The sequence below is a fragment of the Leptonychotes weddellii genome, chromosome 8 (assembly GCF_054177405.1).
Source record: "Leptonychotes weddellii isolate Sample4059 chromosome 8, ASM5417740v2, whole genome shotgun sequence".
NCBI classification, from domain to species: Eukaryota; Metazoa; Chordata; class Mammalia; order Carnivora; family Phocidae; genus Leptonychotes; species Leptonychotes weddellii.
Genome location: NC_138376.1, coordinates 93,409,596 through 93,426,575, shown reverse-complemented (window position 1 = coordinate 93,426,575; position 16,980 = coordinate 93,409,596). Strand labels below are relative to the sequence as shown.

The window sequence follows — 16,980 nt, the reverse complement described above, 5'->3', positions numbered from 1 at the left end:
CTGAGTCTTCCTAATCCATGAATGTGGAATATTTGTTCATTTATTTAGTTCTTTTTTTTTCTAATTTTTTTTTTTTAAGATTTTATTTATATTAGAGAGAGCTCAAGCAGGAGGAGTGGTAGACAGAGGGAGAAGCAGGCTCTCTGATGAGCCAAGAGACCGATGCAGGACTCGATCTCAGGACCTGGGATCATGACCTGGGCTGAAGACAAACACTTAACTGACTGAGCCACCCAGGCATCCCTGTTTAGTTCTTTTATTTTGCTTATCAGAATTTTGTGTTTTTTCTCATATTGATCTTGTATGTACTCTGTTAAATTGATACTTAAGTATTTTGGGGTTTTTGTTTGTTTTTGGATGCTAACATAAATGGTAATGTATTTTTAATTTCAAGTTTTACTTTTTCATTGCTGATGTATAGGAAAGCAGTTGACTTCTGTCTGCAGCCCTGCTATAATTACTTATTAGTTTTAAGATTTTGTGGGGGTTGTTTTGGTCACTTCTTTTGAAATTTCTATGTAGATGATAATGCCATCTGTGAATGAAGATAATTTTATTTCTTCCTTCCCAATGCATATACCTTTTTTCTTTTCTTGTCTTAGTGCACTAGCTAGAACTTCCAGTACAGTGTTGAAAAGGAATGATGAGAGGAAACATCCTTGCTTTGTACCTGATATTAATTGGGAAGGCTTTAAGTTTCTCACCATTAAATGTGATAACTGTAGGTGTTTTGTTGGTTTTATTAATCAAGTTGAGGGAGTTCCCCTCTATTCCTAGTTTTTTGAGAGTTTTTATCATGAATGAGGTTGGATTTTGTCAAATATGTTTTCTGGGCTTCTACTGATATGATCATCTTTGTGGACATTAACTGATTTTTTGAATGTTGAACCATTCTTGTATATCAGGGATAAAACCTACTTGGTCATAGTATATAATTCTTTTCATATATTGTTGGATTTGATATGCTAGTATTTCGTTGAGGATTTATGCATCTGTGTTTATGAGAGCTGTTGATTTGTAGTTTTCATTTTTTATAATGTCTTTGGTCTAGTTATATTGTTAAAAGTAATGCTGGTCTCATAAAATGAGTTAGGCAGTCTTCTCTGCTTCTGTCCTCTGAAAGAGATTTCAGAGCACCGGTATTTTGTTTCTTTAAATGTTTAGTAGAGTTCACCAGTGAACTCATCTGGGTCTGGTGCTTTCTGTTTTGGAAGGTTATTAATTATTGACTCAATTTCTTCAACAGATACTGGCTTATTCACATTGCCTATTTCTTGTTGTGTGAGTTTTGGCAGCTTGTGTCTCTCAAGGAATTGATTCGTTTTATCTAGGTTTTCAAATCTGTGGACTGTTGACAATATTGTTTTATTATCCTTTTGATAATAACGTTGTGGTGAGGTATTGAGAAAGGAGAAGTGTTCCACAGCCCTATGATTAGGTCTTAGTCATTTAGTGAACCTGTCTCTGGACTGTGAACTCACAAGTGTCTCTTGGGCTTTTTTTTCCTCCTAGGTGGAAGAGGATGGCTAATTTGGGCTGGAATTGAGTATTTCCCTTTCCCTGCATTATTGTGACACTGATAATACCCCAGCAGGTTAGGGTCTGCTTAACTAGTTTCTCCTTAGCATAGGCATTGTAAAGAACAGAGTGTTCTGGGTATATTTTTAAATGGTTCCTTTTCCCCTCTGCTGCAAGAAGCATGAAGGAATTTCCACAGTAAGTTCCAGCAATTTTTCAGTTAAAGTTTAGGTTCTCCTTCCTGGGCGTTGGTTCCTAAGTTGACTTCCACTTGGGATTCTCTGCTCTGGTAAAGCACGGCTCCCTGTATTTGCCTATCTGTCTCCAGTCTGGGGGCAGTGATTTACCCCGTATCCTAATCCCTCCTATGGATCCTAAAAGAGTTTTTGATATTTTACTCTGTTCAGCTTTTTACGGGTGAGGACAGAGTGGTGACTGCCATGCTTCTTGCATGGGCAAACATGTACTAGAAGTCTTCATATATTTTTTACGTTATTGATTTTGAATTGACAAGATACTAAAAAATTATGTTCATGAAGGATATTGGTCTGTTCTTTTATAATGTTTTTGGCTGTAGTGTCAAAGTAATTCTGGCCCACTAGAAAAGAGTTCTGAAGTGTTTTGCCTCTTCAGTTTTAAGTGCTTAATAGAACTCACCCAGTGAAACCATCTATGCCTGGGAAGGTTTGTAACTACAAATTTAATTTTTTAAAAGTTATAGGGCTACTCAGTGTGTGTGTGATATATATATATATATATATATTTTTTTTTTTTTAAGATTTTATTTTTAAGTAATCTTTACACCCAACATGGAGATTGAACTCACAACCCTGAGATCAAGAGTCACATGCTTTACCGACTGAGCCAATCAGGCTCCAACATTATATATATTTTTTATTGAATGATTTCTGGCAGTGTGGGTTTTTCATAGAGTTTGTCCATTTTACCTAAGGTATTAAATAAAATTGTTCATACTTATCCCTTACAGTTTTTTAATGCTTCTAGGATCTGTATTGGTGTCTCTTCACATTTCCATAATTCATGATTTGTGTGTTTACTCTTGCTCTTTTGCACTTTTATATCCTGATCAGTCTCTTTCTCAGTTGTAATGGTCTTCTAAAACTGGTTTTACTGATTTTCTTGTTCTGCTTTTTACTGCCTTGATTTCTCTTCTTTGTTATTTTCTTTATTTTTTGTTTAATTTGCTTATTTGATTTTTTTAAGGTAGAAGCTCAGATTGTTGATTTGAAATCTTTATTTTTGTCTAATCATTTGATACTGTAAATTTCACAAATGTGACATTATTTTCATTTTGTATAATTTCCTTTTGATATCTTTTCCCTGTGGATTGATTAGAAGTTTGTTAAAATTTAGTTTCCAGATGTTTTTTCTGTTACTGATGTCTAAATTCCATTGTGGGCCAAGAATACATGGTGGTCGTTTGATTTGAGACATTTTGTATGTTTATTGCAATTTGAGATTTGTCTTATGGCCAAGAATATGGTCTGTTTTGGTTAAATGTTCTGTGCATTCTGGAAAACAGTTTGTGCTCTGCTCTGTTTAGATTGAGTATTCCCTAAATGTCACTTAGGCACAATTAATTGATAATATACAAATTTTCTATATCCTTACTGATTTTTGTTTTGCTACTTAATGAGAGAATATAAATGTGAATTTGTTATATTCAGTTTTATTAGTTTCCCCTAATGCATTTTGAAGTTCTCTTACTAAATGTAGAAACATTTAGGATTATAGGTCTCCTCCATGAATATCTCCATGTATGTCCCCTTTTCGTTATGAAGTGTTCCTCCTTAACCCTAGTAGAATTCTTTGCTCTGAAATCTATTTTGTCTGGTACTGCTATAGCATGGTATTTGTTTTTTCTTTCTTTCACTTTTAACCTATTTGCATTTTTTTTTTCTATTTATTTATTTGACAGAGACACAGCGAAAGAGGGAACACAAGCAGGGGGAGAGGGAGAGGGAGAAGCAGACTCCCAGCTGAGCAGGGAGCCCAGTGCGGGGCTCGATCCCAGGACCCTGGGATCATGACCTGAGCCGAAGGCAGACGCTTAACGACTGAGCCACCCAGGCGCCCCAACCTATTTGCATTTTTATATTTAAGTAGGATTCTTGTAGAAGAGATAGAATTGGATTTATCTAACAGTCTCTGCCTTTTCATTGGAAGTGTTTATGCCATTTACATTTAGTGTGATTATTACGTTTGGGCTTAAATCAACCATCTTTCTATTTTCTGTTTGTCCTATTATCCCTTTTGTGTAGTTTTTTTTTCCCCCTTATTTTGCATTAATTGGCCATTTTTAGTATTCTTTTATTTCCATTGGCTTACTAGCTATACTTCTTTGTCTTGAGTTTCTCAGAGGTCACTTTAGGGTGTATAGTATTCATTTTTAACTTATTACAATCTGTCTTCATGTCCAGTCATACCACTTATTTATAATATTAGAACCTCGCATTAGTGTATAGTTGAATGTCTTCAATGTCTCCTCTTACATACTATTTGCAATCACCATATTTTTTTTCCACCTTCGTTATAACATAGGCCCACAATACATTGCTATTATTTTTGCTTTAAAAGGATAATTATCAGAAGGGCATGTGTTGTGATGAGCACTGGGTGTTATATGCAACTAATGAATCATTGAACACTACGTCAAAAACTAATGATTTACTATACAGTGGCTAAGTGAACATAATAAAAAAAGGATAATTGTCCTTTAAAGGATTTCCTTATATTTTGCCATTTCCATTGTTCTTCATTCCGTTTGTATAGATAGCTGTCTGGTATAACCTTCCTTCTGTTTGAAGGATTTCCTTCTAACATTTCTGGTAGTTTAGGTCTGCTAGTTTGGGATTCTTGTGTTCTTTTTATGTCTGAAAATGGTTTTATTTTGCATTAGTTTTTGAAAGAGACTTTCACTGAGCATAAAATTTTATCATTTGGTTTTTTTTAAGTGCTTACTTTTGGCTTGCAGTTTTTTAATTAAAATTGATACCTTTCCTTGTTTCTCTTTATATAATATGCCTTAATATTTCTGCCTGCTTTTTAAAGATTTTTTTGCTTATGGTTGTTTTTAAGCAGTTTGTGATGTGAGTTGGTGTGGTTTCCATGGTTTTTTTGCTAGAATTTCATTGAGCTTCTTGAATCTGGGAATTTATAATCTTGATTAAATATGGGAACATTTTGACAATTATTTCCTCAGTAGGACTCTTCTTGTCATCTCCTCTTTTGAGAGTTCCAATTTCATTTACATTAGGCTGCTTCAAATTGTCTACACTGATCTTCTGTTCATTTTTGTCCTAGCATTTTTGTCGCATTTCTTTTGCTGTGTTTTTGGGCTCATTAATCTTTTTTGTGGTGTCTTAGTATTTTTTGGTTTAGTTACTTTATTTTTCATTTCTACAGGTTTGGTATAGATCTTTTATGTTAATCTTCCATGGCTCTCCTTAACATGCTGATGGTTTTTTTTAATCTTGAGAGTATGAAATATAGTTAAAATAACACTTTTATGCCATTATCTATAAGTTATCTGTGTTATTGGGTTGATTTTGATTTATTTTTCCATTAAAGCTTGTATTTTTCTACTTTCTTGCATAACTATCAAATTTTTATTAGATGTCAGACATTGTAAATTTTACCTTGATGGATGTATTTTAAAAAGATGATATTCTTGGGCAAAGGTGAGTTACTTGAAGAAAATTTGACCTTTTTGATGTTTCCTTTATGTTTTGTTAAGTGAGGCTGGAGCAGCCTTTAATCTTATGGCTGATTTTTTTTCTAAGCAATAGCCTATAACTCACTGCCTCCTGGATTACAAGGTTTTTCCACTGTGGCTGGTGGCAATACCAACTCTTCCTACTCCTTGGGTATTTTATTCAAATGCTTGCCATGATCAGTGCTTTGCTGAAGATTCAAGTTGAAGCCTCTGCAGATTTCCAGAGCTCACTTTGTAGCTTTCTTCTCTCCAGGATTCTGCCCTGTAAACTCTAGCTGCCTTTACTTCTCTCAGTGACCAACTCTGTTCCAGCTCCCAACTATCTCCTTAATTCGGGTGGACTGCTGGCCTTTGCTTAGATCCTCTCCCTATATTGGAAGCTCTCCCCAGGCAGAAAGATGGGTCAGTCATGGAGCTCACATCGTTTCCTCTCTCAGAAATTACTGTCCTGCATTTCCTGTTGTTAATTGTCTGAAAAACCATTGTTTTGTTTAATTTTTTCCATTGATGAAGGCAGTAGGATATGTCTGGTCACTATTAACTGCATCTTGACCTAAGTTTATAATAATTATCTCAAGTTTTTTTCTGTTAGTAGTTTTATTTTCAGCTGTGTCTGTTTTGTTCCTTGATAATTATTAAGTTTGACTTTCTCTTTTCATTATTTTATTCTTTTCCCATTTCATTTTTTAACTTTTTCATTTGCTTTTTGTTATATTTCTGTAGTTCAGGTGAAGCACTTGTACAGAATTTCCTTTTCTTACTGAGTTATGTTTTGTTTCAGACTGGATTCTTCAAATGTCTCTTCCTCACCCTTTTTTTTTTCCTTCCCTCTGAGGGTTGTGCTCGCTTATTTATTTATTTATCTATTTATTATTTATTTATTATGCATGCTAGAGTTATGTTTGCATAGTTACCATGACTTTTTTTTTTCTTTCTTAAGCTTAGTATAAACAGCTTTGTTCCTGTAGTATATTGGTTACTATGGTGTGTATGACTGCTACCATACTCCCTTCCCTTGGTTTCTGAGACTTTTCCCCCAGAGCTATCACTGTAAGACTGGAATATCCTAGTCTGTCCAGCTTTCTGAAGTCTAACAGTATGAGGGAGCTCAGCCTAGGTTATGGTGAGTCCTTGTGAGAACCTTAACGCTTAACCTTTCTCAACTATTGGCAGATTGCTTTATCAACGTTCAGCTCTCCTGGTGAGGGAATTATCTTGTTCCCCTAGTGTAGTTTACTGTGGAGTTCCACTGGAGAAAGTTAGCTAGCCTGAGTTTTTCACTTTTTTCACTACCACCATCTCAGAAGAGGAAAAGATAAGGATGCCAGTTCCCTTCTTTTTCTCTTCTGGGGTGTTTGAGAATTCTCAGAATTTTGTGAATTCACCAGTATCATATTTGGGGGCTAAAGGACAGGAGCCAGAGATGGGCTTGTTATTATTCCAAGGTTTTTTCTTTGTTTGTTTTTGCTGAACTCTTTGCTGCTGGTAATTTTTTTTTTTACTTTGTTATTTTAACTGATTTGATTTATTTTAACTGATTTAGAGGTCAAGCGCTTTTATGTTTGACTTTGGTCCATCTTTGCACAGAAAGTACTAAGTTTTATTTGTGAATAATTATTGTGAACCAAATAGATTTTGTTCCTTGGTAATTGCTTTAACTTCAGTCCTGGGTTGTTTGTTTGTTTTGTTTTGGTTTGGTTTTTTTGAGTGGATGAAACAAATTTTCACTGTATCATTTTAAACTATACTGATTTTTAATACTCTTTTTCCCAGATTCCGTGTTTATGTGGCAGTGCCCCATGTTTGCTGTGTCGATGCTGTCCTAGTGGAAACAACTCTACTGTAACTAGATTGATCTATGCACTTTTCCTGCTTGTTGGAGTGTGTGTAGCTTGTGTAATGTTGATACCGGGAATGGAAGAACAACTGAATAAGGTTAGTTTTGTTTTTGTTTTTTTTTTTTAATTGATCAACTGAACCTATAATGAGTATGCTTAAAACCGATTGTTGGGTTTTGGAAATTGTAATGTACAAAGTAAGATAACATGTAATTCCAGTTTTAGTAATCCTCATAATCTTTTAGGAAAGAAAGAATATAAGACTTACATAAGCTTAACTTTTCTGATGGTGGTACAGATAATATGCTGTGGTAATGAAAAATAAGTAATTCTAACCAGTTAAATGTCAGAACTCAGTAGGTCTCATGGAAAAAGCAACATTCTAAGAATGAGTAGAATTTTTGTATGTAGAGATTGAAAAATAGGAAGCAAAATGAGGATAAAGAGCTTGTTGAGCGGAATACGTATGCTTTAGGAAGACTGATCTGATAATTAGAAGTCAAGCAGTTAAATGTGGAGGCTCTTTTAATCGTGTAATCAAGAACTGTGTAGGGGGCCTGCAATAACTTTTCTGAATATAGAATTAACTGAATCTGGATTTAAATATTGGCAGTGATAGAATCATACATAATACCCAGGTTCTGATTTTAGACAATTAGCAGGAAACTGTTACTGTTAACCGGGGAGGGGAGGTGTTTTATTTTTTAAAAAAAAATTTTCAGGGAGTCAGGTTGTAAAAGGAGATGATTCATTTAGTTTATAAAACATTGACTTAGGGATAGTGCACTACATACATGTGTGAGAAAGTGTGTTTGTGTATCTAACAGGAAGTAGAAAACACGGTATGTAACAAAAAAGAAATCCTAGCTAGAGGTGTTTTGGGAATGGAGATGAAAGTTGAAACCATGGCAGCATATGCTGAAGAAGACCATTCAAAGTGTGAAGACTGTAACTTTGACAAAAGCTGTTATTGAAAGGGGTTGCTAGAGAAAAGGGAACCTCAGAAGGAACAATGAAAAAGGGTGAAACAAGTGAATGCCCTATTGTGCAGACCTTAGGAAGAAAGTATTTGACAGCCAGTACATCATTAGTGTCTTGAAAAAGCGATTTCTTTAGAGTGCTGGGATCAGAAGTAGGAGAATCAAACAACTGTGAGGAAATGTATCCAGTAGGTATAAACTGCTGATTTGAGAATTTATGTAACAAAGATGGTAGTCTTAGAGGGCAGCTGAGTTAAGGAAAGGATTTTTTAGGATGAGATTTAATCATTTATATTTTGAGAGGGGTTAAAGATAATGGGCTTTAATCTGTATGAGGGAGGTAGGGAGAAGGTGATCAAGAGAAGGTATAGAAGTTGGCTTTCCACCAAGACAAAACAAATGACAACAGAAAATTTGAGATTGAGAAAGAATATGGCAGTTGACTTCCATTTTAAAGCACAGTATCTGCTCGATGTTGGCTTTGGGGTAAGGAAAATGAGATTATTATGATTGTGAAAGTAACTAGCATTGCACATGGTAGTTGTGGATGACCAGTTAATGTTACTCAAGTCCTTGGGTATAAGCAAAAGACATACTTGTATGGTTTTGTCATGGATCCAGTTGACCATGGTTATAAATAGTTTAGTTGGTGGATATTAATTCTCAACACCAAATATTTCTGCTTCTCTGCTTTCTGAAGGTCATCAATGGTTTGCATTTCCTAGAGTGCTGTGAGATGTAGGGCCATGTCTCTAGTACTTACTGATCAGTGATTTGTGAGTTGAAGAAATACACATCAGCGTCTACTTACTGATACAAAATTTCCTTTTTTATCTGTCACAACATGTACATTATTTGAAATGGTGGCTTCCCCAACAGCCTGGACTCCTGAAATGACTATCAGAATCAGTTCTGTACAGGTACAAGAGGAAGAACTATGCCTTTGCTGTTTTAAGCCACTGATATTTGGGGGTTGTTACTGAACTAGCCTAACCTGACTAAACTAGGTGGTTGAATTAACTTAATGATGGGAATTCTCCAGGTGTGTCCTGCTCTCATACAAGGGAGTGGGATAATTAAGGATGCCTAGTTGAGTACATGTTGCAAGTGAGTATAGGTAAGTACATACTGCCATAGGGCTTAAACTGGGTTGGAAAGGTGAGATTTAAGTGAGACCAGGAAAGGGTTACAGACCATGTAGGAACTAGCAGAAGGAAGTAGTGCCTCCCCATTAGCTTAAATACAATTGTAAGTTTTTGGTTTTAAAGGCACAAATTGTTATATTTTGGCATATCTGTTTGCTTTAACATTTTCTAGAGGAAATAATTCATCCTCATATGTAGGAGTAGTGTATGTAGTTCTGAGGACTACTCCCATTTGTTTCACTAAAGGTTTTTTGTTTTGTTTGTCTTGTTTTGTTTTTTTGTGTTCTGATTCCAGTGTGACTTTCTGTAATGGCCATCAGTCTTTTTCAGATTTCTAAGTTAAAAATAAAATCAGTGCCAGCTATTTGTTAATCCAAATCCATTCATTATCAGAAATAACACTTGTAGGGATGCCTGGGTGGCTCAGTCGGTTAAGCATCTGCCTTCAGCTCAGGTCATGATCCCAGGGTCCTGGGATGGAGTCCCACATCCGGCTCCTTGCTCAGCGGGGAGCCTGCTTCTCCCTCTCCATCTGCCTCTTCCCTCTGCTCATTCTCTCTCTCTCTGACATACATAAATTCTTAAAAAAAAAAAAAAAACATTTGTAGAATAAGACATCAAAACTCAAAATATATTTAGGTCACATTGGCTTTGAGAAGCCATCATTGTCCTCTTCAGTATTTAGAAGCTGACTTACTATGTAATTTCTTAAGCTTTTATTGATTGTATTTCTCTCTTATACAGGTAATTCAGCATATCACAGGAGAATGCAAGTTTTAGAAAATTTAGAATAAGTCTGCAGGTCAGAATAAACATCCAGTTTTGGATCAGCATTTGTAGTTTATCATGGGCTCAAAGTAAAAAGAGAGTTAAATGTCTATCTGAGGAAAATGTTCCAGACTTACCTTGCTTACATATTCAGCATAAACTGTAAAGCAAATTTCTGTTTTCTAAACCTTAAACTATTTGATTACCTAGAACTTTCATTTTTACTTGAAAAAATTCTACATCATAAACTCTTTGTTTTTCTAGATTCCTGGATTTTGTGAAAATGAAAAAGGCATCGTTCCTTGTAATATTTTGGTTGGCTATAAAGCTGTGTACCGTCTGTGCTTTGGCTTGGCTATGTTCTATCTTCTCCTCTCTCTCCTAATGATCAAAGTGAAGAGCAGCAGTGATCCAAGAGCTGCAGTGCATAATGGGTACGTCTTTGAATAATACAAAAGTCTGGGTAGCCTTTTCTCCATTATTTTGAGTTTGTCTAAAGAAACTAAAATAGTTATGCAATTTGCAGGTTTATTTTGTTATTCATGAATGACCAGGTAAAAATATCTTCTTGTCTCTACTGAGAATATCAGATTTTAGAAATATAAATATTAAATAGTAGCCTTGGGTTACTTATTGGTATAATCTCTGATGCATGATGTTTTATAGTTCATCATAAAAAGAGGATCAACCGGGGCACCTGGGCACCACAGTCAGTTGAGCATCCAACTCTTGGTTTTGGCGCAGGTCATGATCTCAGGGTGAGATTTAGCCCCACCTCGGGCTCCACACTCAGTGTGGAGTCTGCTTGAGATTCTCTCTCCCTCTCGCTCTGTCCATCCTGCTTGTGCATTCTCTCTAAATAAATTAATTAATTTAAAAAAAAGGGTCTACCATATCTGTTAACTAATAACGAGGAACTCATTCCTCCTCCTCTTAGCTCTTGGTAGATCAGTCTTACTACATGAAACTGAACTTGGTTACTTAGACCCACAGTGCAACCAAAATGAATAACTAATCCTCAGCAGGGTGATTGATTGTCTAAATGGTTGGTTGTACTAGACAATCTAGAAAGAAACTTCAGGGTCCCTTTTATTAATATCCCTTAATGTAGAGCATCACTTCTGGTACTTAATTTGAATGTTTTGAGTTTTATCTGTTCTTTTCTCCCCATAATTAAATAAAATTTTTTTTGAGTATCTGCTATTGCTTATTTATTATTATGCTACCGAAGACAGGAAGGATGAACAAGTCAAATACAAATATTAGTGAAAAATATGCTGTGACCAGTTGATTTGTTTTGTCCTTGTAGTCATTGGTATTTGTTTATTTGCACTTTTACAAATATATTTATTAAATGTATTTTTAAACACTTCTCAAAATGCATCACAGAATGACTGTGACAATTATTCCCTGAGATAACACTCTAGTCAAAGTAGCATGCATGTAGCACTCTTAACCATCTTCGTTACATGTGTTTTCTTTTTAATTGAGATAAAATTAACATATAACATTGTAGATTTAGCATATACAAAGTGTTGATTTCATACATTTGTATATTGCAGTGTGATTGCCATTGTAGGGGAAGCCAACACCTCAGTCATGTCACATAGTTATTATTTCTTTCTTGTGATGAGAATAGTTAGCAACTTTGAAGTCTGTAGTACAGTTTTGCTGCTTATAATCACTCTGCTGTGCATTAGATCTCCAGGACTTATTTACTGGTTGCAAGTTTGTTCCTCTTAATGACATCTCCCAATTCCGCCCCCCTCCCCCCCCATGTACCCCATACTCTGGTAACCATTTTATTCTCAATTTTTACAAGCTTGGCTTTTTTAGATTGCACATATGAGTGATACCATACGGTATTTGTTTTTCTTTGTCTGGCTTATCTCACTTAGCGCAATGCCTTTGCAGTTCATATATGTCCTTGCAAATGGCAGGGTTTGCTTCTTTCTCGTGGCTGTATAACATTCCATTGTGTATCTGTACCACAGTTTCTTCATTCATTGACACACACTTAGGTGGTTTTCATATCTTGTGTATTGTGAATAATGCTGTAGTAAACATGGGAGAGCAGGCATCTTTCTGGTATCCTGTTTCCATTTCCTTTGGATATAAAACTAGAAGTGGAACTGCTAGATCATATGATAGTTTCTATTTTTAATTTTTTGAGGAACCTTTATACTGTTTTTCATAGTGGCTGAACTAGTTTCCATACCCACCAACCGTGCACAAGGGTTTCCTTTTCACGCATCTTTGTCAACCCATTACTTCTTGTCTTAATGATAGCCATTTCATTTTAACAGGTGTGAGATGATACCTCATAATGGCTTTGATTTACATTTCCTAGATGATTAGTGATATTGAGCACCTTTTCATATACCTGTTGGCCATTCGTATGTCTTCTCTGGAAAAATATCTAAGTTCCTTTGCCCATCTTTTAATTGGATTTTCTGTTTCTTCTTGATTTAGTCTTGATAGGTTGTACGTTTTTAAGAATTTATCCTTATCTTCTGGTTATCCAATTTGTTGACATACAATCCTTCAAGCAGTTTCTTATGAATGTACGTATTTTCATAGTACCAGTTGTAATGTCATCTCTTTTGTTTCTGATTTTGAGTATTCTTTTTTTTTTTTAGTCTAGCCAAAGGTTTGTCAGTTTTGTTTATCTTTTTGAAATACCAGCTCTTAGTTTCGTTGATCTATGTTTTTTCTGTTCTGAAGCATGTTTATTTCCACTCTGATCTTTGTTATTTCCCTGCTTCTGCTAACTTTGGCCCTCTTTTTTCTGGTCTTTGAGGTATACAGTTAAGGTTATTAGAGATCTTTTTGTTTTCTTAATATATGCATTTATCACTATATACTTCCTCTAAGAACTGCTTTTGCAGCGTCCTGTATGTTTTATTTATTACGTTGTGTTTCTGTTTTCATTTGTTTAAGAGATAATTTCTCTTTTGATTTCTTTGATCTCTTGGTTTTGCAGGAATGGGTTGTTTAGTTTCCACATGCTTGGAAATTTTCCAGGTTTCCTTTTGTTGATTCTAGTTTCATTCTGTTGTAGTTGGAAAAAATACTTGGTATGATTTCAGTCTTCTTAAATTTGAAAAGACTTTTTTGGGTCCTATCATATAATCTGTTCATACTGGAGAGTGCACTTAAGAAGAATGTATATTCTGTTGCTGTTGGATGGAATGTTCTATATATGTGTTAGGTCCATTTGGCCTAACATATGGTTCAAATCCAGCATTTCCTTGTTGATTTTCTGTCTGGAGGATTTATCCATTGCTGAAAGTGTGGGGTACTGAAGTCTACTATTGTTTAACATCTGTTAGTATTTGCTTAATATATTTAAGTGTTCCGATGTTGGGTTATATTTACAATTTATGTATTTACAATTGTTGTATTTTTGTGGAGAATTGAGTTGGCCCCTTTATCATTATATAACAGCCTTCTTTGTCTCTTGTTACCTTTTTTTTTTTTTTTTTAAGATTTTATTTATTTGTCAGAGCACAAGCAGGCAGAGCAGGCAGAGGGAGAAGCAGGCTTCCCGCTGAGCAGGGAGCCTGATGCAGGGCTCGATCCCAGGACGCTGGGATCATGACCTGAGCCAAAGGTAGACACTTAACCGGCTGAGCCACCCAGGCATCCCATTGTTACCTTTTTTGTCTTAAAGTTTTTTTTGTTTGATATAGGTATGCTAACCCCACTTTCTTTTGCTTTCCAATTGCATGGAATATCCTTTATTATCCCTTCATTTGGAGCCTGTGAGTGTCCTTAAATCTGAAGTGAGTCTTGTATGCAGCATATAGTTGGGTCTTGGTTTTTTATCCATCTAGCCACACCATGCCTTTTGATTGGTAAATTTAGTATATACACATTTAGGGTAATTATTGATATGTAAGGCCTTAGTAATGTTCTTATTCATTGCTTTCTGGTGGTTCTGTATTTCCATTGTTTCTTTTTTCCTCCATTTCTGCCTGCTTTTGTAAATTGGTGTTCTCTGGTTCTTTTGTTTCCCTTTTTTCTTTTGTGAATCTACTGTAGGTTTTTACTTTGTGGTTACTGTGAGGCTTACATAAAACATCTTTTAGATAAAACAGTCCATTTTAAGCTGATAGCAACTTAACTCCAATTGTATACAAAAGCTCTTATCCATTTACTCCTTCCCTTTTGTAGTTTGATGTCACAGTTTACCACTTTTTATATTATGTATTAACCTAGTATAGTTTTTTAATACTTATTAACCTTTATAGTTAAATATTAACATGTCATCATATTATAGAATTAGTTTCCTAGATCTTACTGTATATTTTCACCAGTCTGTTACATACTTTCATACGTTTTCTTGTTACTAATTAGCATCTTTTCATTCAAGCTTGAACTTTGACCATTTTTTGCAAGGTAGGTCTATTAGTGGTGAACTCAGCTTTTATTTATCTGGGAAAGTCTTTATTTCTCTTTCATATCTGAAGGATGACTCTGGTAAATAGAGTATTCTTGGCTGGCAGTTTTTTTCTTCCACAACTTGGAATGTGTCATTCCCCTCTCTCCTGGCCTGTAGAATTTCTGCTGAGAAATCTACTGATAGCTTAGTGGGAGATCATTTGTAGATTAAGATCCTTTTTTCTCTGGCTGCTTTTAAGATTCTCTCTTTTTCTTCCATCTTTCACAGTTTGTGTTTTAGAGAAGGTCTTTTGCATGGAGATAATAGCATAATCTATTTAGAGTTGTGAACTCAGGTGTATAATACTTCCCAAGCTTGGGAAATTCTCCGTTATTTCTTTAAATAAACTTTGCCCCCTTCTTTCTTTCTCTCTCTTCTGGAACGCTAATTATTCTAATGTTCAGATACCATAGATCAAATGGGCTTTCTTCACTCTTTTTCATTCTTTTTTCCTCTGTTCACTGCTATCGGGTTATTTCAAAATTTGTGTTCTCTAGGTTGCTGATTCTGTCCTACATTTGATCTACCCTGCTGCAAGTGCTCGTTTGCATTTTTCATTTCTTTCATCAAATTCTTCGGCTCCAGATGTTGGTTCATTTTTTATGGTTTCTGGCTTTGCTAAATTTCTTGTTTTGTTCATGTATTTTTTTTTTCCCGATTTTGTCTTTTTGTGTTTTCTGGTAGCTCATTGAGTTTCCTTAAAGCAGCTGTTTTCTTTATTCACTAGATTGCAAGATTCTGTGCTTTTGAGCTCAGTTGTTGGATAATCATCTTTTGGTGTTGGAATGTTTTCTTGTTTTCATGTTCTCTGTAGTTTTGTGTTGTTGCTTGAGGTAGCAGATATCTCAGGTCTCTACTGGTTGGCCTCAGATGGGGTATACTCTTCTTGATCCTATTATATGTGTCTGGGGTTCTCTTTGACCTTGTATTTATACACTTGCTGCACACTTCTTGCTCCCTTTTGTGGAAGAAATCTTAAGATTTTATGACTTCTCTGCTTCTTAAAACTCACCTTACTGGCTACTGGAACTCTTTTTGTTTCCAGGTGGCAGCAGTACGGCTCAAGTTTGTGGTTTCTCCCTTATCTACAGATCATGGAGCACTCTTATTACTGGATTGGCTCTTTCTGCCACACTTGGGAGCACAAAGAACTGGCGGCCCAGTGGGAGGTGTGGGTTTAGTACTCCAGGTGTTTGGGGTCCCACATAGCCAGCGGAGATATCCTTGGCTGAGGATCTCCCAGAGACTTGTGAACATACTTCCTGCTTAAGTCCTGAATGTAGTTGGCAGAAACTGTGTTCCTTTAATGCTTTTTGACATTCTTACCTGCTGCTTTCCCCATCTCCTGTCTCCCCTTAGTCATGGAGGTCCTGCCTCAGTAATCTGGGTACTTCTGGAAAGAAATGGGTTTCTCCAGAATTGTCCCACAGAGTTGGGGTAGCTGTCACTCACAGCTCTCATTTTGCCCCATGGGAGAGGTTGCTGCCAGATTGTGTCCATACTGTATTGCCGTGGTGTAGGAGCAGTGCTGACAGAGTTCCTCTTCTCTCTGCTGACTGAAACTCATCTCCCCACCCCAACCCCCGATACACACACACGCCATGCAGGAATCTTACCTCAGAAGGGCTAGACTTCTATAAAGTGTCTCCAGTTCATGGGTATTTGCCCACGTTGGCACTGTAGGTTTTCCCCAGCTGGGAGAGTCTGGGAGGGGTTAGGGAAGTTTATTGGTTCTGCAGCCCATACCAAAGTCTGTCTGCCTATTACCAAATACACAGGTGTGGAAGACTTTTCCTGGGTCTCTTGGCAAATGTTTCTGGATCTCACATCTTCCACAGAGGCACTTCTGTTGATGGATGCCTAATTAGTTGTTAAAAACAGGGGAACCAAAAAATAGGGACTTTCGCCATCAAGCTGCTGATGTCCTAAAAGCTGGGGTTTTTGTTATCATCACAGTTTTTTTTTTGTTTTTTTTTTTTTTAGATTTTATTTATTTATTTGAGAGAGCGAGAATGAGAGAGAGTACATGAGAGGGGGAGGGTTATCATCACAGTTTTGGATGGAGCATTTATCATGTGTTTGTAAAACTATTCATTTGTACAGTGCACCTTATATTGTCACATATTACCCCATTCTTATTTTTAATTTCTTCTTATTCATGTAAAATTGACATACAGTGTGTTAACATTAGTTTCAGGTGTACAATATAATGATACAACAATTCTTTATATTTCTCAGCATTCATCAAGAGACGTGTACTCTTAATCCCTTTTATCTATTTCACCCACCTCCCCTCTGGCATCCACTAGTTTGTTCTCTGTATTTAAAGTCTGGGGGGTTTTTTTGTTTGTCTTTTCTTTGTTCATTTGTTTTCTTCCTTAAATTCCACATATGAGTGAAATCATATGGTATTTGTGTTTCTCTGACTTCTTTCACTTAGCATTATACCCATTCATTATTTAAAATCAACCTGTGAATAGAGAACTGATATTCTCATTTTCTCATAGTGAATTAGTTATAAATCTGTCTTTTCCTAAAACTGTCCTAAACA

At 35.9% G+C, this 16,980-nt stretch overlaps 1 protein-coding gene across 2 annotated transcripts in view; it reads left to right on the top strand.

Annotated features, from left to right (window-relative positions):
• SERINC1 (serine incorporator 1) overlaps positions 1-16,980 on the top strand; it is a 34,851-nt gene that overhangs the window by 9,404 nt on the left and 8,467 nt on the right. Inside the window, exons 1-3 of one of the 2 annotated variants that reach the window (XM_081828890.1) lie at positions 7,049-7,189; positions 8,952-8,992; positions 10,250-10,419. In XM_081828890.1, the coding sequence (XP_081685016.1) occupies positions 8,966-8,992; positions 10,250-10,419 (197 nt within the window). In that variant the 5' untranslated portion in view covers positions 7,049-7,189; positions 8,952-8,965. Of the gene's footprint in view, positions 1-7,027; positions 7,190-8,951; positions 8,993-10,249; positions 10,420-16,980 lie in introns of those variants that run through there. The other variant, XM_006727937.3, reaches the window with a different exon arrangement.